The 25717-nt window shown below is 37.3% G+C and overlaps 1 protein-coding gene across 6 annotated transcripts in view; it reads right to left on the reverse strand.

Moving 5' to 3' along the window:
• The window catches only part of ZFHX4 (zinc finger homeobox 4), a 158333-nt gene that overhangs the window by 20233 nt on the left and 112383 nt on the right, over window positions 1-25717 (reverse strand). For all 6 annotated transcript variants that reach the window (XM_030011801.2, XM_030011805.2, XM_030011798.2 and 3 more), the window contains exons 5-6: window positions 6418-6534; window positions 50-183 (exon numbers count right to left, since the gene is read on the reverse strand). In XM_030011801.2, the coding sequence (XP_029867661.1) occupies window positions 50-183; window positions 6418-6534 (251 nt within the window). The remainder of the gene's footprint in view (window positions 1-49; window positions 184-6417; window positions 6535-25717) is intronic.

Genomic DNA, 25717 nt, shown 5'->3' on the forward strand with positions numbered 1-25717 from the left:
ATTTGAAAGAGTTCTAGAATGCAATTAAATTGTTACATTTTTCTTTTACCTGCTCATGACAAAATTTATTGTCCTCTGGAGGCTTTGATTTTTTAGCTGCACCATCCTCTTCTTTTGCCAGAAGAAGCTGTTGTGCCCCTACCACAGTGTTCAATTTTGGTTCCTTCTCTGGTGTGACTATTCCTGTTCCAAAAACATAATTTTTAAGAACATATTTTAAACTTTAAAATATCCTGGTTTACAAAGAGGCTGTGATTCCAAAGGTCTGTATTGTCTTTGAGGGTCTTTTTTTTGTTTGTTTTTAATTTCTGAGAAAAAATATAAACATAAAGAATAAAACAACTCTGGTAAGCACAAAGGTGAAAATACACTTTTATCCTTGATGGAGACTCTATAAATACATTTAAAAATGGACTCTTCTCTACTGTTTAGATAACCTTAGGTTGCCTTTAAAGATTAATCAATAATGTTCTTTCTTTAGTAGCTCAGTATGAATTTGTGTATTACATTAAAACAAATCAGCTTTTGCTTAAAATTCTTGTTTTCCAAAATAATTAATTTGCTGCTGTTTAATTACCCTCTCTCTTTTCTAAACTGTCTGAGCAATATGATTATTGTGCTGTTTTGATAACTCCTGCCTGGTTACAATTCTGAAGCTAAATATAGTGAGGCTTTAAAAGAAATACTGTGGAGAATAGGATTTCAGAGCTAACTTAATATTAATTATATACAAAGATCAGTCGTTTGGGATTGCCTTAGATGTTTACACTGTGAATTTTTACAGTCTGGCATTTGTGATCAAAACCAGAAAATTATTGTTTTCTATAGATAGTTCTACTATTAAGTATTAAATACTATATTTAATATTATGCCTGAACTAGCTGTGTAATGTGGCCCAGTCTTGCACACATCAAAGAAAAGAGTGCAATTCTAATTTCCCAGTCCATCAGAAAATTCTTTCCAGCGTCAATTTGCCAGATAATCTCTTCTGCTAGGCTGGATATTACAAGAGCATTGGGTAGGCATGTCACATACATCTCACGACAAACACAAAACCTCATTTACCAACCATTCCAATCTCATCATAGTGCGGCATCATCTGACCTTTTTTCTGCTGTTTATTATGAGTATTTCTAATTTTAACTTTCAATTTTCACCATCTTCCAGTCAATTTGCAACTAAATTATTTCCAGGGTGAGGACACTATCACTGGACACTGGGTGCAAATACATCTTGAAATGCAATGAAGCTAAACCATTGATTGCTATCAGACCCAACGTAAATATATAGTCCAGGGGTAATCTGATTGTATGCTGTGCATGAAGATTTATCTTGATTTTTTTCAATCCACATAAGGTTCATATAAATGAACAAATTGCACCTCATTGCACAATAACCTAGGATTAATTTAAAAATAAGGTCATGGATGTTTTGGCAACAAAGTAAACATGAACAAAGAAAATACTTGTATATTTCTGTAGACAAACCCAAGAACTTTTTATTCTTATTGTTTTCATATAGACTTTGTGCAATATTGGATATTACAGGAGCAACATTAAAGTGAAGTAAAATAAGAGAACAGTTTTCAAGGTAAATACCAAATCCTCATGGTACAATAACAAACAATTGAAAACTGAATCATACAGGGACATTTTCTGAAGGGCATTTTTTTAAAAAACATAAACATATTTCATGACTTACACATTAATGGTGATTTTCCCACACATTGTTTTTCATTCCTAAGTTGCTAATTATTTCTTTTGCTGTAATTTAGACCAGTAATTTTTGCATGTTCTTGCTCAAATTAAAGTTTATTCCTGCCATATTTCCCTACTTTTAATGACCAGTTTGTCAACATCGGTTTATCTGAACAAGCTGCCTCCTGGAGCCCCACTGAATTTTTACACTCTCAGGAACCGATCCTGGAGGCCCCATCTAGACTGCTCAGCCAGTGCTGTGCCGATGACCTGAAGGACTAGCAATGCTTAAAGACAAAATCTACATGATGCAATCACATAAGGCACCATCTTATTACTCACTTCGGTTTATAATACAGTACTCCTTGGCCTATCTGTATTTACTTGGCAATACACCATTATTATTTAAATGTCTTAACCGTGAGAATTATGGGAAGTAAAAACGTGACATACTATATTAACAGAGAAAGGTTGCTTCTCAGGTTTTAGAAGGTTAGGTTCAAATTATTAACCTTTCTTCATTTCCAACTGTCAAAAACGTCTAACAGTTGACTACTGTTTCTTGCCTTTATCATCTGTCACTTTTAAAACGTCCCTTTTTTTTTTAAAGACAAATTGGCCAAAATCTCAGCTGGTGTAAACAGACACTGTTATACAGGAAGCTGAATTTCAAAACCAAAATAAACCAATTCCGCATTCTCTTCCCCTCATCATGCTAGATTGTTCTCAACAGGTTGTTACAGATATTAGGATCCAAATTCTGCTCCTAAATTCACTTGTGCAAATGCATTTAAATGTGTTTTAGCAGTGGTATTTAACTGCTAGTGAAATATACTGTGGAGCACACACTGTGTGTGTGCCTGGGCACACACAGGGTTAATATTACATATCATCTTCCACCACAGGATGGAATAACTTAATTACTTCAAAGGGCCTATAATAATCATGAAACACATAGTTCTTGTTTCTATAAAAACAAGGGGGTTTTTTGGTTAAATTTTCTTTTGCGGTTAATATAATAAAACCGTAGAGTTATAAAACACTGTGCTGGGGTCAATAAATGCATAACAAAGCACAGCTTTTTATTATGTTTACTATGATATTTATATAAACTGTCAAAATTTACAGAGGCTTTGTTGTTTTTGTTGTTGTTGTTGCTCTGGATTCATTCAACCCCAAGCACTGTTACTTCTTAAGCAACCAAAGTTACATCTGGCCTATAATAAAGTAACCGAGTCCATGACTTATGGTGAGCTTTGCAGAAAAAAAAAAAGGGAGGTCGATTCTTCCCTCTGGCACGGGGATGCCACTCGCCCCTGCATGTGGTGAGGACCGAACCCCCCGCAAGCCAGCGTATACGTGCCAAAACCCAAAGAGGATGGCTCCTTACGCAATGGTCCAGCTATTACAACTCAGTGCCTCGTCTTGCTGTATCAACTTTCTGCTTTCCGTGTTGAATTCACTGTTTTAAGCAGCTTCCTGTAGGGAGGCTGAACAAAGTTACGGTCTTATAGGAAGGGTGTTGAAAGAGGAGGGAGAAAGGAGAGAAAATATTATGGTCCCAAGCATGCTGTGTGGCACTGTTTTCATAGCTAGATGTTCCACTGGCATGCTATTCTTACTAGGCAGTTGTAGGAAAAGAGTAAATCTAGTTGTTATTCATGTTTTAAATGTGCACTTTTTATTCTTGAGACACATTATTTGTTGTTTTTTTTCCTAATTGTGAAACACAACTGCAATTCATTTTATAATATAAAATACGCAGCATTATTTTAGATGACTAATGTAATTTCAATACATTTAGCTCACAAACTAAGTTTAATTATAAATAAGCACCATGAAATAGACTAGTCAATGATTGTCTGTCACAGAATTATTTAACTTGTGTAGGATTGCTAATATACAAATGACATAATTCACTGCAATTCAGATGTCATCACCTTTGTAACATTTTTGAAACCCCAAAATAAAAATAAAAATGTTTGTGTGACTAACAAGAAGGAGAAAGTTAATAAAATACATATACTAGTGAAAAAAAAAAACCTGGAAAAGCCATAATCAAAATAGTATTTACTTATTTATGAATCTATGTATTTGATAAAGATTGCATAAGTTAAGACTTCTGACACATCAGATGATGTTATTCAGCCTCAAAATAATTCTAAAATTATAATTACTGGTAGAGTATTCTTTCTAATTAGAGTAGAATGAAAGGATAATTTTCATTGCAATAATGAAGGTTAATTTCCATCCTTCCTCATGTTTACTACCTTATTAAAAAGTGCTCCCCTTAGCCATGGCAGAGACATATTACATTTTCAATGCAAATGTATTAATCTGGATAAATTCCATATTAATTCTTGCACTGCATAGAGCTGTAATTTGGATTATAATTAATCTAAAGTGGCACTAGATTTAAATGACAATATAAATGAGGCATTAGCAGGCTTTTCTATTCTGAATGAATATTCAACAAATATAACTTGCATATTGCCAAGTCTCATTTTGAAAGCTCTACTCCTTGAGATAAGGTAAGCAATACAGCACAACAGCTTACACAAACATACTGTTACTAAATACATGTTAATCCTTTCTTGTCTAATAGATTCTATGCTAAAGAGGGGTCACACCACTTTCCCGTCTAACTTGTTAGTATTGTGATTAATTTATTGGTTTTCCTGAGATTTCTTTGGCAAGACTTGCAACACTCAGTTCATGAGAAAGCCCAAATTAACATTCAATTATACACAAGCAGTTATGCAGTCATTAGAAATACTTGTCAGCTGAGTGAAAATTAAGATGATGGTCTGAATGTTACATATGCGGAATTAATTTAGATTAGGAAAATAAAAGTTTCTAAAAGATTTGGGATTTTACAGTACAAACTATTTTCTGCAAAGCACAAAGGCAGTCATGTATTTCAGCCCTTGTTTTTATATGAATCTTACTGCAAAGTTATTTGTGTAATTGCTGGCACGGGAATGCAGAACAATTATGCTGGTTTTTTTGTAGTGCACCCAGTAGGCATCTGGATATAGGTTTGTCCTAATTAAACTTGGCCCTTATGATTGGCTAATCCTGATGGAATTTTGAGAATTCCCCTTCAGTATTTTTTTCTAGATTCCATCATTTATTTTGCTGGAGCTTTAATACTGTATTCTTTCTTGAACAACTCTAAATGGACCTGCCTAAGAAAAAGAGAGGGCTGATTGATTGATAAACTCCCTGCAGCAGTTCACAGCATCCCCTAGGCAGAGTGTATGGTAGGAAATGGGGGCTGGAGGTGGCTGTCACCTCTCTCCTGGTGAGTGTCCAGGATAGCCCCTGATGAGACTGCACAGGAGCATCTATATTGGCCTGGGAGCATGGCTTTACTGCACTGCAGACAGTATTTACCAAATCAGAGAGCCAGCCAAGGTGGATATGTATTTTAAACCACAACACATTTTCTTGCTCAACATTGTCCTTGTCATCATCAGCCTTTCTTCACTCTCTTGATCTCAAAAAATAAAGCGACTGAAGAGCAGCCGAGGTTCTAAACTGTGATGGGTACTGACCTCAGCACATCAACAAGCAAACTTAAAGGAAGCTTTAATCTTTAAGTCAGCCTTCTGAATTGATTCGGCACGGAAAGGGCCATCTATAAATTTTTTTCTGAAATAAATCCAGAAGTGTTTAATATGTAAAGAACAAATTACAGTATGGGAGAATTCAGGTGTAAAGAAACTCATACGTAAAATGATATTTTCTCTACAACTATATGTCTTTATGGAGAATACAACCTCCTTTGTATGCTGCTGTCATTGGCATACAAGGAAAAGATATATGACTACCTGAAACTAATAGGCTTCAACCTGTTTCAGCACTTCTTCTGCTTCAGTGAATCCAACATAATGTAACTAGGTATAGCGTGCGGCAAAAGTAGCCAATGTAATATTCATTGTGACCATAGATTTCCATCTCATACATAAAAAGCATGGATGAAGTCACATATTTGCCAAATCAAACACAGAAAAAGCCTTGGGTATCTACACCAGATGCTGGCCCTGGGTTTGTTTGTGCACAAGTAAATGTCATGACATAGGGGTTTTGTTTTCAAAGACAGTAGCTTTCATTACTGGGCTTTGTCTATTCCAGGAGATCAAAATTACCCAACCCATAATCCGTTTTCAATGATATTTCCTCTTTCTTAGGCTGAATCATCTGTAAACTTTTTCACTGGATTTTGTGTATTTTTTTCAAAATGCCTCAAATAAATGCCCAGGAAGAGGCCAGATTCTTGGGAGTAACTGATCAGAGAGCAAGAGCAAAAAATAATAATAACAAAAAACCCCACATTCTTTGGGTTAAAAGGGGGGCAAAACCTGATTGAAGAAAAAATTCAAGTGGTACCTAATCCTATGCTTATGAAAAATTAATATGCCATCAGAGGAATCACAAGTACAGCTAAGATTAATGAAAGGCGCTTAAAAAATTACAAGCACACAAACTGATTTGATTAAAAAATAATCTCACTGGTCGTCCTGTAATATTCTTCAACTTATCCGCATCTATCCTGTCAGATGGTTATGATTAAAAATAGGTCAATGGGAGGCTACTGATAGAAATCACATGCAAAATGCACATGAAATGAATAGTAGTGGGAATGTCCAGACAGTTTAAAATGAAAGAACATTTCATAAGTTAAAAAAAGGGGGAAAACAAAATTCTAGCATCTTACCAGAGTCTTTACTAGATTTTTTGCCTTCACTATTGTCTCTCTCACTTGAGTCTTTATCATCAGTCACAGCCACTGATGTACTTTTAGCAGACCCTTCTGTATCTTCACCTTGTTCTTCTGCAGATAAGCACAGAAAAGATCTTAGAAAAGAAACTCAGTGACCACTTAAAAGCAGTTAAAAAATATGTCCTGTAATAAGAACAGCACTAACAGAGGGTGGCAAAACAGGGGGAAGGAGGGGTGGGGAGAAGAAAAGGGAAAGAACAGCACTTTAAAGAGGTTGGCCATTAATTACGAATAAGTTGCAATATTTCGAAATCTATCCAGAAATTCTGACCGTGTCTTTATCAGAGTACCCGCTTTCCACCAGTGTGACAGATTTAAGGCCTGTCATTTCATATTCTTTGGCTAGAAATGATTTGTGTTAAAATACACGTGCATACACGCACACACAGCCTGGAACAAAAGCAAGCACATCTAAAAATGCATCAGGGAGCCAAAAAAAAAAGGGGGGGGGGGCAAGGGAGGGGGAATTCAAATATAAATCCTATTAGTGCAGCAGTATCCTGCTAATTGCAGTAAGTAAGTATTAGGTATTAGGTACTGTATTAAATATAAACCTCTGGCTTTGCGGGCGAAGTCTCAAATTTTGTCTCCAGGGGGAGCCATTCAGGATAAATGATGCAACTTGGTATATGGCTTCTGAGGAAGCAGCATTACCCACACCTCACTTACGTGTTCACACCAGCTAGATTACATGGAAATCTTCACAGTAACTCAAGCCCATTTAATTATTCGGTAAATCTTAGCTATGCTGCTACTGGTGGATTAATCTGTTTATGCAGTTAGCTTCTATGCTGGGGCTGTGTAGCACTAATCCGTGAAAGGCCCACTGTTCCTTTTCATCCTGTGATCATTTGTCTCTCACTGTGCTGATGTCACATTTTAATGAATTTTTAGCAATCTGAGTAATGCCAGATAACCTGACTTGCAACTCCCTACAGCACAGCATGCTGTTTTCATTGCCGCACACAAAAAAAATAAAAATCATATTTCCCAGCTCAGGTAGGAATTGTATAAATTAGGAGGTGAAGGTAAAATGGGATTCGAAGCACCAGGCCGCTCAATTTCATAAAATCTTTAATGACCATATAAATTAACCCTGGAAAGGCAAAAGGTCACAGACACACATTTGCATACACTCTTCTATTCACTTTTGATAAGCAGAGCTTTTATGCAGGGAACATGATACAATTAACCCTTCAGGAACCATACAAAATGCAGCTACCGACATTTTAAGTGTCAAGCATTAACTGAAAATTACACACTGCATAAAATTTTCATTGTAAATGCTATAGTGATTGAAAGGGGAAATAGTGGCCCTCTTCGCACCCCATGTTTTATTAATAACATTCTGACAGCCAAATGAAATATCCTCTGTCATATGTAGCAGCTGAGCACAAAAAAATTGCTGCTTAGTGCCTTACTTGCCAGCCATGCACTGAAACTGTATGCCTAGGCAAACAACCCTCAGATCGATGTGGCGAACCTATCCGGTTCTCAACCCTCTGCAAAACCTTTTGTAAATCAGAAGAGAAAAACACAGCTACAATTTTGGAAACCAAACCAAAAAAAAACCCCACCAAAAAAATCCCCACCAAGCCCCCCAAAACCCCCAACAAATCTCAACCACGGATCAATGTGTTTTGCATTGACATCAAAATACAACATGTTAGGACTAAGCATGGCGTCCACTTTTTGGAACAATAGAGGGAGAAGGATGGTCCCCTCTTTTAGAAACAATTGCGTATAAAAAAGAAATTTCCATCAGAATGGACCCCCCCCCCGGTGCTGTTTTAGCCCCCCCCCCCCCGCCGTCCCCCGCCCCGCGCCGTCCCCCGCCCCCTCCCACGATGATAGCTAATCAAACATGGTAGGCATCCCTGTCGCAGCTGGAAGCGGGGCTGTGTTTGTCAGGGTGGCGGGGGAGCGCGGTTCGGGATGCTGTGAGCCTGTGATCATGCCTGGCTCGGGCTGTGTTAATGCCGAGCGCGCACGCATGAGGCTCGTATCCAGTGTCAGGCCCCGTGGCCTCACGGAGCCGATGGCAATCCCTTTTCGACTCATCCTTGGGAACGGACGCATTGCTTCTTTTACTAGATTTACTGGCCCAATCCCCCTGGGCTGGAAAATGAAGTGTCAAAGTGCTACTGAGTGTCCTTATCTTGAGGGGACATAAAATTGTAAGGGCTATCGTGGCACACATTAATAAAACATTGTATGTGTGTCAGGCAAAGAGAAAGAAAATTATGAAGGTACTAAAAGAAAAGCTACAGTATCATCTGGGTCTCATCAGACAATTTTTGCAGGGTGCTCTCCTGTTTTTCTGGTATGTGTTTTAAGTGTGAGAGAAATTCCCAGACATGTTCTCCTATACATCATCGTGGTGTCTGACCTCAGCCTGACCCTGGCAACAGTTTGAGAAATCTGAATGTGAACAAAGACTCTGTGTCAGCAGCAGGGAGAGATTGCGGGATAGACTTTCCCCATCAACTTAATCGCAAACAGCAGTTCTGAGGCCATAACTTTACAGGGCTCCACCAAGCCACAAACACATAACCTTTAGAGGTGAAACTGCCCCCCGCTCCCCACCCCCCCCTCCTGTGATTTTTCTCAGTCTTGTGGTGCTCCCTTTGATGTAGCAAGGCAATTAGCTCTAATGTTCAAGTACTGCAGACCTGTTTTATGGTTTGGAAGGTGAGAGCTGTTTATTACAGGTAGGCTCCTGGGGGCCATAAAGGCTTTGCAAATTTTTAATCATGCAAAAAACTAATCAAAATGTAACTTATACACACCATAAAAATTAATATCATTATTATGCATGGTATAAATTGCCTGCCCTGGCTTTCAATGGCACTCACTTCTAGAAAATACATTTGGCAATCATTTCAGAAATATGTATGGCATTCACTTCAGAAATAAATTTCATAGACAGAAATGATAATACAACTTCTCCTATTTTCCTTCAAAATTACAGAAACGTGGTCTAAGATTCACACTGTTGCGACATTTATCAAAGGGACAAGATGGAACTACAACAGCTCTAACTTAAAAGCAGTTAGCAAATTACAAAAAGCATCCTTAAGACCATTCGTTAGAACAGATACTGAGGATATGTAATGAAGTCTGCTATCAAAGACACTACATAACTCTGCCGAGATGCTGCAAACATCTCTTTTTAGTAACATTTTTGTTCTTACTTCATATGCTAACCAACAAGGATACTATTCAGTTATAAAAATATGATGGCCCCTGCTGAAAGACACAAAATTATGAATTATTATGTATCAACAAAATACAGTATGATGGTGCTACAGATTCCAGGGCAAGTCCTAATGCTCTGTTTTAAATTTACAAGAGTCCTGCCTATATACATTTACAAATGTCAGCTTTGAAAATGAATAGAACACCGGATTCAAATATACTTTAATGGCTTTAATAACACTTACTATTGCAATATGATATTTTATTCACACCTGGTTTTATTTTGTCCAAATGTTGAAAATTTCTTTTGATGTTGGATCTCTTGAATTTAGCCATTATCAACTTTTTTCCTCACAACTGACTTAGAATTAAACACAAAAATGAGGTTAGCAGTCTGCACTAAAACTGTAAAATAAGGGAAAATGGAAAAGTTAAGCTTCAGAGGTAATGTTAATCAGCTGATGTTGTATATTGCATATTCTATGTCATATACTTTAATATGTTAATCTACACTCTCAGGCCACAATTCCATACAGGTTTTATGAAGGAAGACCCTTGTGACCTTCCCCAGCCCAATGAAGCCAATATGTGTGATGATTTCAATTGCAAAATCCAGGCCTCAGCCAAAGTTGGATAGCAGATATCAGCAGCAAAATTAGATGAACATTCATACACAGATTAGGAAAGCCTGACTTACTGAGATGCAAATAAAGGGACAAATGCATCCACCATAGCCAAGGGAAGGTATAAAGAAACAAATAATATTTTTTAAATAAAATACTGAAGAGTTAAAACAAGACATATCTGAGTTGAAACAATCTTCTTTAATTTAAATGCATTGTGATAATCACAGAGGCATATCAATCACCTGTCCCTGTGTTTTAGCAGAGAATTCTCCCTACTGATAAGCAGCACTGGGAGTCTGTCTTCAAGTCTATTTAAGACATATTATTTTCAAAGGTTGATTTTGGTTGGGGTTTTTTTACATCGCTGATATATCAATCAACAGCCAGTAGTTCCTATTTGGGTCCTGGATTTTGTTGTTGTTGGTATCCCTTTTTCCCTCTCCAAATTGCAAGTAATTTCCTAAATAAGCATGATCTTCTAGTTGTGGGTGAGTAATTGTGGTTATGAGAGAGAAAGCAAGATTAAGCAAGTGTTTGTGGCTGAGGGCCAGATGGATGGGGAAAGGAAAAATCAATTGAATAAAGTAGTAAGTAAATAAATATGAAATGAGAGAGAGATTTTAAAAAATAATTCGGGTTTGTTATTCAATACGTTCAATATCTAGCTGAATCAAAGGTACTCATAAATGTTCAGTATAGGTGTATCCCAGGTTCAACTGGTAGAGTGAATGCCTTATTGAGATTGTCAGGATAAGAAGGTAACCACTAGCAAAGGATACTGGAAGGGTGGATTGAGGGAACAGATAATGTAGGGAAAGGAGGAACAACTAACAAAAGAAAATGAGGAAAAACCCACAGAATATGCAAGAGAAGAAAAAATTAACTGAAAGCAGGGCTTGTGGATTTACTTCTGGGCTATCCCAGTCACACTACTGGGTTGATAAATTCTCCCTGACTTCTGGATTGCCACTTGTCTACCCAAATATTCCAGAAAGTATTTGTTCTATTTTCTGGCTGGTCTTGAAGAGCATGAGTGAGGAACAGCATGCCTCATTCATTCAGGATCTTGACTAGATCCTCTAGTGGTCATATTTCATCTTCAAATAGGATTTCTAATTTCTCCTTTAGGGACTCAAGGGGAATAACTGCACCAACCCATTAATAACTGTTTCTAATCACTGTGTTATATTTAAAACTATAGCTGTTAAAAGGCTGAACTTCCCACAAACAAGCCTATAATTAAGTGATGATCGTCATATTGAACAGAAAGTGTTAACTGGCAGTTAGTATCAAATCGTACCATTTTGTTTTGTGGTGCATAATTTGAATTTTTATAGCAGTCTAATGCTTAATTTCTTCTGGTTGAAATGCATCACACTGTCAGAGGCCAACTGCAAAGCTGGCTGAACAGAGCGTGCCGTGGTGGCTCCTTCCCAAGGAGTGTCACAAATCACACCCACTTTATCCATCCACTCCACCCAGAAGCCAGTATTCCCCACTTGCCATGCTCAGCCTCACCCCTCTGGCTGCTGGAGAGAGGCAGCTCTCATGTACCCTACTTCTTTTTGCTGCTTAGTTTCTGAAGGTAGAAAAGATTCATTATCACCAGCTAATCAGCCCAGCACTTTATTAGTTCCTAATCTAGTTTTCTCTACTTTTTTTTAATTATTATTTTCTTTAACCACAGTCTACTTTCAGCTGCTGGAGAAAGAAAAGGAATGTTCTCCCCAGAAGTTTAGAGGGGTGGGGTGTCCTTTCCAGTCCTGCTGCTCAGCAAGCTCTCCCTCTCTCTCATTGCTGGCCGGGATTGCCTGCTTTCTAGTCGCCCTCCCATAGTCTCAGAGTAAATCAGGAAAAGAAGTGTGTTTTACTCTGATAATGGTGTAAAATGTGGGGAAAAAAATGTTGGTAAGCTTATGCTGAGCCACACTGATTTATCAGAAAATAGGAAACTCTGTGTTTTGTGTTTTTGTTGGTTTACTTCTACATTAATATTTTATCACATATTTTGCAAGAGGCAAAAGAAGCATATGCTGACAAACCCATTAACAGGGAATGTCAGCTATTCAGAATGAAACTCAGCAATGTTTTCCAGATGTGATTGGAGATGTACAATTAATCATTTATTATGCAAAAAGGGATACTTTTCTTACTTGGCCATCTCTCGAAAGGCATTGAAGCATGAATCTATATTGAGAATAGTCTAACTTTTCCAACTGATCGGTACTTTTCTTTTGGCTGCCATTACGGTTCATAGAAAATGCTGTTCCCCCCATCAGCATAAGGCATGAAGAGCAATAGCATTGTCTGACTTGAAGAACAATACATTTCCATCAAGGTTATCTAGAAAAGAAAATTAAACCTCATTGTTAAGTCTTATTCCACATGCTGGATACACCCTGCCTAATTTCAGGCACTCCTCTAAAGCTTCCTCTCTACAGAGGGAGAGACAGGTATCTTCAAGGCACAACTCAGACTTTACATAGGCTGAATTGTGCAATTCCTCCCTGACTACAGAGGGATTTTAGAGTGAATTTTAGTGTTTGGAGTGGAGACTTTTCACCATGAGACTGCAGCTAAATGCTGGAATTTAAGTTGCTGAACCTAAGCCTAAAAGCCTGACCCAAAGCTCAGAAAGTCAATGAGGGGCTCCTCATGACCTTCACCAGTTTACTGGGTGCTCATTTCTAGCCTGTGGGATCTTCACAGTATCATTCACCTTTTTTTATACCTCTTCTTCAGTCTCATTTTACTTTTCTGTGTTGCTGTTCAATCTGTGTGTTCAACATCCCTTCATATACAAACACTTCTACTGTCCCTGATTACTTACATTTTTTCCTACCTCCTACTTGAGCTGAGTTTCCAATACATCATGTAAGTGGGGAGATTGGCTTTCCCATTCACAGTGTCCAGAATAATCCTTTAGAGTGTATTTAGAGAGAAACCCACAATGTTAATTAACAACTCATTTAAAATGTCATTTAAATGACACATTTTATTAGTGAGTCAGTTTTTGGGTTTCTCTCTGAAATACACTGTAAAATTCTTCTCATTTACCTTCCAGACTTTCTTTCTGAATTATTCTCCTCTTTTTGGCTCACTAACAGTATGTCTCTGAAATTATCTGTAAAGAATTCTGTTAGTACATATATTTCTCCTTTGTCTTTTGAGAATACTAGAGTAAAAGAATTTATTTTCTTTGCCATCTCCGGATCATTTTGGATTGACTCTTTATCCTCTGGTGGTCTAGCAGACCTAATGAATCTTGTGCAGGCTTTCTATTTCTGAGATACTTTAACAATTCCTGTTTAGCTTTTCTAGGTATCTTCATGTATTTGCTCCTCTTAGCCAACCTCTATGTTCAGTTTTATTAACATCACTTTGGCTTTATTTCCACTTTTAAAGATACTTTTTTCTGACCTGAATAAATTCTTGTACTACGTCTCGTCATGTAGCTAACTACAGCCCTCCAGTTTAAATATTCCTCTTTCTTGATGTTAAGTGTCACAGGCAGAAGTAGATGATCTATTTACAGTGAATAAAATTTCCCCTGAACATAAACACTTTCTGAATTTTTAAAATATAACCTTTACAGAATTATTTGTTTGGGGTTTTGTTTGTTTTTTGTTTGTTTTCCACAATTACCTGACAAATATTCTATAGCATATATAGCAGCCCATGGGTTTTTTACAAACTTATTTGTTGCAAATATTACTTAAACCTTAGGAGTTCAAAAGTTTGGCTTCTTTAAGATATGCCTACACTAAGTGGTCTTTGTTTCTTTGGAAAGACAACACTGGTGCTTTTAGCTTCCCCTCCAACCCAGATCATAATGGTTGAGTGATGTGTAAGAATCTTCACCAAGACTTCCATGGCAAATTCCTCCAAAAATGTCCTGTTAAAACTGGGTTTCCTGGCTCAGCTGTAGCTGTACTATACAAAATATAGTATACTGCCACATGGTCAAACTCTGTTATTGAGACAGGAGGAAAGGATAAAAGTCTTCTCATCAAAACTAGCATAAGTAGTAAACAACAGCAGTACATTACTGTCTCCTTGCTGTTTCCCATCTCCTTCTGTTACTGTCTTCCCTTGCCTCCTCCAATCCCAATCTGGAAAATTTGGATAACCAACTTTTGTGTCATTGCTCAAGTATTATGCAGTTTTGTGGAATGTTCCTGACTCATAGTATTTCAGTGTGTTTGGGATTCATAGCCATAACATGACACATCTCTGTCCCTTTAATCCACAATAGCCTACAGGATCCTTTCAATTTCAGTGCTGTGCTTCAATACCTCAAGCTAGTCTTTTCTTGCTGCATTGTTTGAGGTCAGGAATTACATTATCCTGTTGATTACTCTGAGGCTTGAGACTCAAGTCCACTGCCAAGTTTGTTGGAGACACTTGCATGGCATACTCTGAAGATGAGCAGTATCAATTGGTTCTTAGCACAATAATGGATGACACATAAATACTGAAAGAGAGTAGACTGCATACACATATTTTCTGAATTAAAAAATGCCAGTTATATCTAGGGGTTCTCCCAGGGCCAAGTCAAGCATTTCAGGTCACCCAGTCTTGCTGTAAAGCTTCTTGTATCATGGCAACAGAATGGCATGGGTGGCTTTATTTGTATCCATTTTTCTTTTTACTAAACCAGTACGATATGCTAGATGCTTTCCTCCATCTTCCATTTCCTTTTTCCTTCAGTTAAGTTTTTTAATTCCCACTGTTCAGTATACTGCACTACTTTAACCTTCCCTACATGTTTGTCTAATTTGAATGCTCTTTCTCCCATACATAGTCTAAATAACACACATCCCCCCCCCCCCCCAAATTAATTTTCATTGTCAGCAATACAATTCTATCTCTGCGGAAGCAAAGGACATCCCTTGCCTATAGACTCCCCACTCACAACTCCCTAATGAGCACAAATCTACAGTGCCAATTTAGCTAAGACCCTGAAATGCCTTGTGAAGTGGCTCTGTTGATAGCACTGAAAATATTTCAGAGAAAGCTTCTGAACAAAACCTGAACTTAAAATTTGTTCTTAATGACTTCAGACAAGTTGATAGGGCCACCCATTTGTAAGCTTAATGTAGACTTCCCACGATTCATACACCTTTTCATTTGCTTATAACTTCAGTAAACTTTAAGTGCTTGGGCTGAAATCATCTGCACTGAATCTCTGCTGCAGGTTGGATATCATATGCTTTTTTTTTTTTTTTTTTTAATTTCAGCCAATATTATTCAGTTACTTCTACAAATAGGATTAGGACAAATAGATTTTTTTTATATGTCTATATATATGTCTTGGAAATCTTGACTCTTTCAGTGATTTTAAACTGGAACCCAAAATTTGGCAGACAGGATGATGTCTGGCATGTGCCACATTGGATTAAACTGCCCAAATTCAGCCAAGCAATATAGTTTTGAAAAATTATACTTACCCATGCTCAGAAAAGCTGCTTGTACTGAAAAGCTGCAGTTCTCCTAGGAATCCATAATCAGTGAACACACTCACACTTCCCACAGTGCTGAGAGCTCACTAAAGTGCATATTCAGCCACATCCCACAGAGCCTACACAAACCTCTTCACCCAGTTCCTATGTGTACTAACCAATGCCCATGCCATCCTCATAGAGGAACTGCAGCTTAAACAGGTCTTCTAAAACACAAATTCTCCTGGCAGCTCCCCTGTACAACCAGACTGCAACTATATTATCCTTACTACAGTGAAACCAAACTTTCCCTTCTTATTATTATACTTTTGCTGCTGGCTGTCATTGTGCAGTGCACTGGGAACTGATCACTGTAGGAGAGCAGGAGACGCATGTTCCCCCTGTGCTAGTAGGTTGGCAGGAGTGAAAGAAGTATGGAAGGGAGATTTTGAGGGTTGGATAAAGAGTTGGGGAGAGTCAAGCAGGGTGTGGTCTGAGGAAAAGAACATGAAAGACTGGGAGATGGGGAAGGGAGGAGAAACTGAGGTGGCAATGAAGATCAAATGAAAAATAGGTAGAAGGCAGGAGACTAGGACTAGAATCAGCAGTGTACCAAATTCCAGCACCACACTGGACTTCAGGAGATAGAGCTGGCTGGGACCAAAAGTGCAAACCACTGCAATCTACTAAGCAAATGAGGCAAAGACATTGAGACATGCTGAGAGGCTTGTGCAGGAATATTAAAGCTGGCAGTCAGCAGGGATGGAATCATGCATGGCTGGATAGGGAAGGGAGCTGGGAGCTGACTAGAAATATAGAAGGGACATCTGAAGAATGAGCAGCAGAAGTGGATAAGAAAAATAGAGATCACTGGTGGGGTGGGAAAAGTGATGTATAAAAAAGGCGGGAGGATAGTTGTGGAGAGAAAATGATAGGTGGAAGATAGTGATTACTAGGCAAAGAGATTAGAAATTAATGTGAGTCAAACAAGGTGTCCCCCACTGCCCAAATTTAAATCCCTTATTTTTCGTTCTTATAATTCTTATTCTGGCTTACTGCACTGCACTTCACCAGTGCTTGTCCACAAAGAGGACAAAAACCTTCTGCTGCTCTCAGTTGGCTCATTAGCTCTAGTAAAAGGGGTTTGTGTAGCAAATCCAAACCCGCTGATGTTTCATACTACTTTCAGTACAGTACTACATGGTAATTTTTTTCAAGTTTAAGTCTTCAAAAAATAACTATGGGATTATAGATGAAAAAAAAAACCCACGTTTTTAGAACCATTAATAATATCACAGAAGTAAAATACTTTAGTATTTTAAAAAATACATCAAGATGCTTCCTTTGTGACACAATCTTTAATTTCTTGATCACGCTCTACCTTATGGCAAAGCCTCTTGCCTTATTCACTGCACAAAACTATTGATACTTATTTAGTGAAAAGCTATTCGGGACTTTGTTTCCTTCTCACTGTTTAATATGGGGCCACATGTTTTATTTACTACATCTCTTCAACCCATTCTGAAAGCCAAATTATTCATTTCATTATTGACTTTTTATTGCTGCACAAACATTAATGAATTTATCTTCATTACATCCTAAGAGATGACTAGGCAATTCTGCAGTTTCAGAAAGGGGAGGTATACAGAAATTGAGGTTAAAAAAATCTACTAACTTGGAGAACCCCGTTTGATACAGATGGGACCCAATTTTTTCCAAGTACATAGCAATATATAGCACTTAATATGCTCAAAGCACAGAACTGATTGCTTTCATTTGCAGCTCTGTGTGTTCAGCACTTATTTAACACTATAGTACAGCCTCAAATCAAGCACTCAGAAAATGAAGGCCACACAGTCAGTGAACTCCTATGAAAAGTCTGGGTAAGGTGACCTGCTTAGGATAAAAAAATGGGCTCTCTCCAGCAGAGACAGATATGGAAGCAAATTCTTCAGTTGTCTTAAACATACCCCATTATTTCCCTCCCTGGCATCCCCAGCCTCCTTCACTACACACTTTCTGAATTTCTCAGCAAACACAGCAAGGCTCTAAAGACAGTTTCTGCCATCCCTGCACAGCACTGATTCATCTGTAACCCCATGCAGCTCCATTCTGTAAACTCGGAAAGGCAAGGGGGAAATGCTATGTGACCATGTAATTACAGACCATATCTCCATGCACACACACATGGTGTAGAATTAAGGTACTACAGCGTATATTAGTCCTTGATTGTGAAAGTGGCTTTTCTGAGAGGCAGAAGCAGACCAGCTCTACTGTATCAGTATATTAACCTCCCCTTTTTCTTGTTTAGGCACCTAAGATTAACAAGCAGTATATATTTACAGATGTTGTTATCTGAATATTATCTGTAACATATAAAGTCATAAAATGCATAAGGGTATACTGTAAGGTAATGCACAAGGATTTTCCTGCACAGATCAGGCTGAAGTTCACAGGGGTTGTGTGAATAAACCCTCATAGAGAAGTGTAACATTTTACTGATTCACTTTACCATATTATACCCAGGCTTAGCTGGTTTAGGAATAGGATTTAGGAACAGGACTTAGGAATTCAGGAATAGCACAGTAGCTGTAGTTAGCAAGTATTATAGTGAGTGTAGAGTGACTTCTTTTTATTCTATATACAGGCAGATGTCTGTGCTAATATTGATGAAATTTAATAATTTTATTAGAGTTTGCAAACACTGCTTTCATACATACACTAGTTAATTCATGCATGTTGTAATTACAAAAAATACTGTAGCTTCCCTTATGATGGAAAGAGACAAGTAAAGATGAGACACAATTACAGTTGGGCAGATGTGCTATATTTGTGAAAATTGTTTTCTTTTTGAAACAAGATGTTTTGATCACTTCAGCATAAATTAGCTCCACAGTTATCACTAAGCTGAAGAATGGAAAAAAAAAATGGACTTTTTAAAGTATTGGCATGGATTGGCTTTGCTTGAGTAAGGGTATTCACAGAAGTTCAAATCTTCAGAGGTCATAGTACAGAAAAATGGGCTTAAGTGAACACACAGCATTTGATTACCAGAAGTACTCAGTGTTATCTCAGCACCCATGGACTGAAAGCAGAGCAGTTTCAAGACTCTACGTAGTCTCAGAGAAATTAGCAAAACCCCATACATTAGGCACAGAGGATTTTTACCAATGCAAAATAGATGGTCAACACCTGGCCTTTAAGCAGATTTTATAGTCTTCATAAAACATATATCCTCCATACACACTAACCTACAAATACATTGAGAAAGTTCCACTCACTTCAAATCATGTGTTCGCAAAACCATGTGTGCTGGGCTTTGAGGTCTGGGGATTATAATAGCCACCCGTTTATAGTAGTATTTCACTTGAAAAGTGGAACATGATGTGAAGTAAGCAGCAAATAACTTCCAAAATCAGAAAAAAAAACCCCTATGAAGTTGCTTATTATAAGAGCAAGATTAATTTAGGTACCTTCATTAAAAAAAAAAAAAAAAAAAAATCTGCTGCTTTCTGTATAGTTAATCCATGCATCTTTAAAGACTTCTATTTTTAGTCTCATGCAGCATCTGAGCATACAATGTTGAGTTCTTTTTAAGATATGGGTAAAAGACCTTGATTTATGTATTTTTTAAAGAGCTTCTATGAATCTTTTTTCAAAAAATAAATCCTCTGAAAATTAACCAAGTGGTTTTTAGGCGCAGTCCTAGTTAGCTACCTTTACATTGCTGATCTTTCCAGTCAGTCAGATTTGATGATTTGGAGACATTTCTGAGGAGCACACATGAAAGACAGGCAAGCATTTCAGATAACTGTGTGAGGATGCAGGATGAAGCGACTACTGCAGGCACCACACTTTTCTGTCTAAACACCCCTTTTTCAAGATATACTCCCTTTAGTACCCCAAAGAAGGTTGGGCAGAGATCCTCTTTCTTTCCTATATGTACAACATATTTATTTGCTTGCCACTCATGAAACCTTTTAAAATGTATTTTATGGTTAAGAACCAGTGCTCTGGTTCAACTCACTGCAGAAAATAGATGCAAGATTTTGTTTGCCTGTTGTATTTGTAACAGCCGCTGTCCCACAAGCACAGGTTGGGGAACTGAGAGCTATGCCATGGGCTTTCTCCTCAGAATTTGTTCTGGAGATTAAATGGGGCATTATCGATTTCATATGAACAATATTTCAGCAGGAATTAGTCATCAGCTTGCCATTTGCATTCATCCAGGTGCTTTGTGAAAGCTCCTACATCTGGTTAGCCCAGCATACTTGACATACTCAATACCAGCATCAGCACAGATAAACATACAGGTTATATTCTCAAATGATGAGGAAATAGGAAGAGACTCTTCATCCAAGGCTTTTCTGAGTCAGTATCTATTTTGGACTGCATGTGACAATGAGGTGACATTCCTCACTCATTCCATCATGTGCAGCACACAATTTGTCATACGAACAAATGCCATGTTTTAGCTGATGGCTAAGAGGGACCATATGCATGTTTCTGTATCTTCAGAGGATGTCAGCCTGGCAGTACACCTAAGGTCAAATTGATTGCATGGCTTGTGCCACTTCCAAGATCTATGCATACAAATACATCATGCTGCTTTTGGATACCACCTCACAAAGTCGAACTTCATAAAAGAGTTAAAATATTTTGTTCATATATACATATATATATATATATACACACACACACAGAGAAAGAAGAATCAATTGACAAGTTGACTTAAACAGATACTGGGAAAACAAGGAATCAGGAGAAGTATGCAACTTTTTACTTAGTCCTAACTTGGGAAGTTAGATGCTTCAATATGAAAAAAAGAACTAAGCTGAACACTTGTATTTCATCAGTCATGGGATTAAGTAAAACTATTTTGCATCTCTGGGATAAGAAAATTCATGTATCTGTGTAACAAAAATCATTTTTACCTTTATTTAACTAAGACATTTTAAGTCAGTTTTTAAAATAGAAAGAAAATACTATTTCAATAGTGTTTATGAGATATGACAAGCCCATACGTGCTGCCTTTCCAAATAACATAGAAACAGGACTGGTCTGAAGGTCCATTTGGGGACCTGGAATGTATTTCAGCCCTTTCTGAAAAATCAGCTGCCATACCTTTAAGAGAAACAAGCTGAAAATGGAATCTGGTTCAACTAAGTCTTCTTCCTTGCAAGTTAGTCATTAAAAATCATATAAGAAATATCACTTGAGACTACCATAAACTCAGCATAACTAAGTTTGAACTCAACCCCTAGTTTCTAATAGAAAAAATAAAAATCAAAGATGAAAATAAAATTGCTAAATACTTCAAAGACAGCATGCAGGTTCAGCAGCTTTCAATGAATTGCTTCCAGAAGCAGCTGCTGATCAAACTCTAATGAAGACTTATTTCATGTATTCCTTCATTCAAAATAGAAAAGTTTTCACAGAAAACTGTTTTCAGTCCTACTTCTGTCATTCATTCACTCATGGCCAAAGAATGGCCCTCTACTGGAAGCCAAGAGCTGCTGCTTAGCCTCTAACCATCAAAGTCAAGGAGGATGCTTCTGTGACCTAAGTTACAGATGTGCATTACCGCTGGCACCATGGAAGACATGTCTTGTTGCAGAAATGTATGAAGAGTGGTCAGCTTTTGGAACTTGTACTGACAGTCTCATGATGGGTGCTATACTCACAATCTCAGTTTATGGAGTTATGCAAGAATGTGAACTTTCACTTGATAACAAAGCAGAATAAATTTATGTTGTAGTTGTGGGGAAAACAGAACAAGAGGAAAGAAGAAGGAGAAGAAGAAGAAACAATCAAAAAACCAACACCATTTCTAAAGGCTTAAGCAAAAAGAAAGCCTAAACCTCAAACCCAAGTGTGTTATAATCAACTCACAATTATCCAGGGTACTACAGGGGTGGGGTTACTTAAATAAAGCAAAACCATATGTAAACTACACTAAAAGAACACATTTAGTACATTCACTTTTGAAGTAATTCACTTACTTTCACTTGTAAATAGCTACCTATGGAACGAAGGAAGGGCATTAAATCGCAGTAAGCAGAGCAGGCCTGGTAGAGCAATATTTATTTTGTGTCATGTATTCTGCAGCGATGGGCTGCAGCCAGTGGTGTGGGCAGCAGATGGGCTCCGGTCAAGCCACAACCCAGGTAATCTATTCACAGATAATTCAAATTTGACTGCTTTATAAATCTCAGGAATTTTAATGCAGTCTCATGACTGTTGAGTTATGGAGTTGAAAATATTACAAACTGTCAAAAAATACAAGCCACCCTCCAAAAACCTTCCCCCAATTAAATTCCCTTGGCTGTAACTTAGAAAAACTGTAACTCTTGTAAAAACCTTTTTACTGAATGTCTCCACCTATGTTTTTTCCCTCCAGCTACAAGCATATGAAAAAAGTAGTTGAGAAATGAAGAAGTTGTGAAATTTGATAATTGGGTTAATGACAATAATAAAAAGAAACCCTTGAAAAATTGAGGACAAAAAATCTTTTATTGGAAAGATGTTTTCTTCCTCAGATGAATTATAGATCAACTCTGTGGAAAACACTGTTTGATAATTATTCTAGGGCTCCTATGATTAAGAAAACAGTACACAGTCTGTTCCATTTTAAAGTGTCCCCACCCTTGCTTAAGCAGAAATGCAGTTACAATAATTTTATGGTACATAAAATGAAAACAGTTGGCCTACCAAGTAACAGTGAAGCAACATACACAGTTTTATAGATGTACAGTATCATTTAGAACCCTGCTGTTTCATTTGAATTGTGTTGAATCTTTTTTATCGTTTCTTCATCTAACCTAATTTGCCCAAACCCCTTATTTAATATTCCTCCTACTGTTTGTTTATTTCTCACTGAAAAAGTGTAATAGCAACAAAAATGATAATATAGTATAAATAAAGGCTAGAACTGGTGGTATATCCTCTTAGAAGTGCGAACATTCCTCTATCTATTTTGATTCCAGTGTTTCAAGCTTTTCTTTGTTAGGGGAGAATTTAATAAGACAAATAATCAGTCATGAAGAATGAAGTAGAACTCTGCTAGTGACTGCTGAGCCCAAATGATGCATTGTACAAGGAAGAAGACAATACAGTAATTCTTTGTAATAGAGGACACCAAAATAACAAGAAGCACACAACACAAGTTCTAAACTATTATAATGAACTCTGGGACTAAAGACCAGATCTTAGGTTTTGATAAGGTGGTTTTTCATTGCTTGAGCAGCACACGGATGCCTAAAAGATGGTTTAAATGGCTGGGAGGAAAGCCTTAAAATGAAAAGGATGCCCAGTGGCACAGAGCCAATGTAGCTGGTTCATTCAAAGTGGACATTAGCAATTCCTGTGTGTAGAATAAGATATTCCAAACAGCCTGAAGCTGACCTGAATTACACCAGTTTCAAAAATCTTGGGAATGTCTGAAATTTACCTCAGTTAACTCCCCCATTTTCAAATGCAGAGTCACGCTGGGACATCAGTGCAATTCTGGAGACAAGTACATTTGTTAACTTTCATGGTAAAAGAATATTAAAAAGTTAAAAGTTCTTAAAGAGCTGGAAAGAGAATAAAGCTTGGTTTACTATCTACATTTGGAAAATGGGAAGGCACATCGAACTTTCTTCCTGAATGGAGCTATTAAATCTATTGCAGAGGAAGCAAAGTTAAATTTATAAGAATCTTGCCCTCTGAGAATTTCAATGGGTAAAAGCTGTGGAAATTTCACTTTATTGCCACCGTTCCGCCTACCACAAGGGAGCACTTGTAATATTGATTAAATTGGACATGGACAGCAGAAAAATATGTAACATTTATCAAAGCCTACAAGTGCAAGAAAACAAAACCAGAAATTCCATTTGTTATTGTAGGGTCTAGAAAAATATGATGGGATGTACCTTAAATGCAACAGGAAAACAGTAGTGCCTGTGTTTGTGTCCATTTTTGGAGAAACTGCCATATCTAATTCTTAGTTTCCAGAAACACCGACTTAAACCCTGACCCAGCTCACCCTCTTGGAAGCCACAGATACAGTTAGGAACTTGGCCCCTGTCTCCTGACCTGGGCTAGACATCACTATTTCTATCATTCCTCCCATATTTATGGTTTTATGCCTCAATATTTAGACCTCAAGAAGCTTCAGATGTATTACCTTCCAAACTGAAAATGGTTGCAAGCAAAGTGGATTTCATTCCTTTCTAGCAAGCTGGCTGTAAACAGATTCTTTGGCACCTGTGAGCAATCTGGCTTTTTTTGCCCTTTGGATACCTTAGTCAGATATCTTGCTGCAGGATTTGGGGAGCAATATTAATGTTACAGCAAGACGCCATCTTACAAACTACAAATTCAGGCACTAAATACCTTGGTTGTTTGTAGTTAACTGTTTGTATTAATAAAGCTATGACCAATTTTCTGTGGAAAGGCTTTCCCTTTGTCGTTTTTGAGCAAAGGCTGAATATTTATTTGTGTTCCCATTTTAAGTGAATTTTCAATCACTTCCAAAAGGGGATCCCATTAAATTTCCTACTTAAAAAAAAGACTAAATTAAGGATGCTCATAATTTTCACAATATCCACGAAATGATATACTGCTATTTTGATAGAACCATATCAATTTAGTTTAACATGAATTAACCAAGAGATCTTTCTTTCTAAAGGCCTTATTGAAAACCCTTCTAATTCTAACTTGCCTTAAAATTAATCAATGTGGTGATACTCTCACCTTCTCCATCATAGCTTATGTAAGAAACCTAATATTTTCCTAAAACACCGTATCAGCTCTTAGTCTATCAGTGATCTTTAGGTTACTTCCTATATCACAACTGCTATGCCACTTTTGCAAAAGTGCCTTCAAAGTTTTTCAACAGTTGTAAAACATCAGTACCACCCATCACAGGATTTGCTCTCTCTCAGGAAGTGCTTGACATTTGTGCTGCTTTCTCAAGTCTGTTCCTTTACACTAGTGAATTAGGAGGTGGACTTGTCTCTCCAATAATTTTGTAAGTCTTGCAAATCACAAGGGTAAACAAAAAGCACTGGGGAAAATAATTTTACACATTCTAAGTCAAAAAAATCCCCATGTTGTCCACATTGCAACCAATAACGTTGCTTTTCAGGTATCATGTGTGCTGCCAAGATTTCTGATAGAAGTAGGTTGGAAGCACCTCTACCTCTGAATTGTCATGACAGTATTTCAGCTCAATTTTTTTTGATTAAAAAAATTCTAACAATATGGGTTGTCAGCAGATATATCTAGAAGACTTAAGAGGTTCTGTGGAAATCAGTCTGTATGGAATGTAACCGAATAATGAAAAACAGCACAACACATATATCCCCCAATGGTGAATAATATGTCAGATAGAAAAACGCATTAGCTCAGCCACTATGTATCTATAATGCATTTATTTCACTGGAATCTTTATGAAAACTAAACATACAGCTTAGGTTATTGTTACTTAACCAGCTCAATGAAATAAAGGAAGAGGGACCAACAGATGAACATTTTAGGTTTTGAAGCCGCCAGGATAAAATTATTTGATTCACAGCTACACCTAATATAGCTGAGTAACATAAACACTAATATCCTGTTTCTTACCCTGGATAGCAAATCTTGTACTGCTTAAATCTAGCTTGTCTTGAACTAACACTACTTTATAAAAAGAAGAGAAAAGCTTATCAAATATTCTTGAGAAATCTCTGAAAACAGTAAATACCAGTCCTTTATTACACACTCTGGAACAAAGTCAAAATTCTGCTAACTTCCTAGTGCAGAGCACAACTAACTGGAAGATTGGATGTTTCATAAGTTTCACCAAAGGTAGTATCATACACTGAGATTCCAAGCCCATGTGTCATGCCCTGAAACATCTGCAACAGAACATAACATTCTTAATAAATGAGATAAATAAAAGTGTGCATTTAATGAAATAATTCTGAAAATATATCTATTCATCCA

Source organism: Aquila chrysaetos, chromosome 4 (genome assembly GCF_900496995.4).
Source record: "Aquila chrysaetos chrysaetos chromosome 4, bAquChr1.4, whole genome shotgun sequence".
NCBI lineage: Eukaryota > Metazoa > Chordata > Aves > Accipitriformes > Accipitridae > Aquila > Aquila chrysaetos.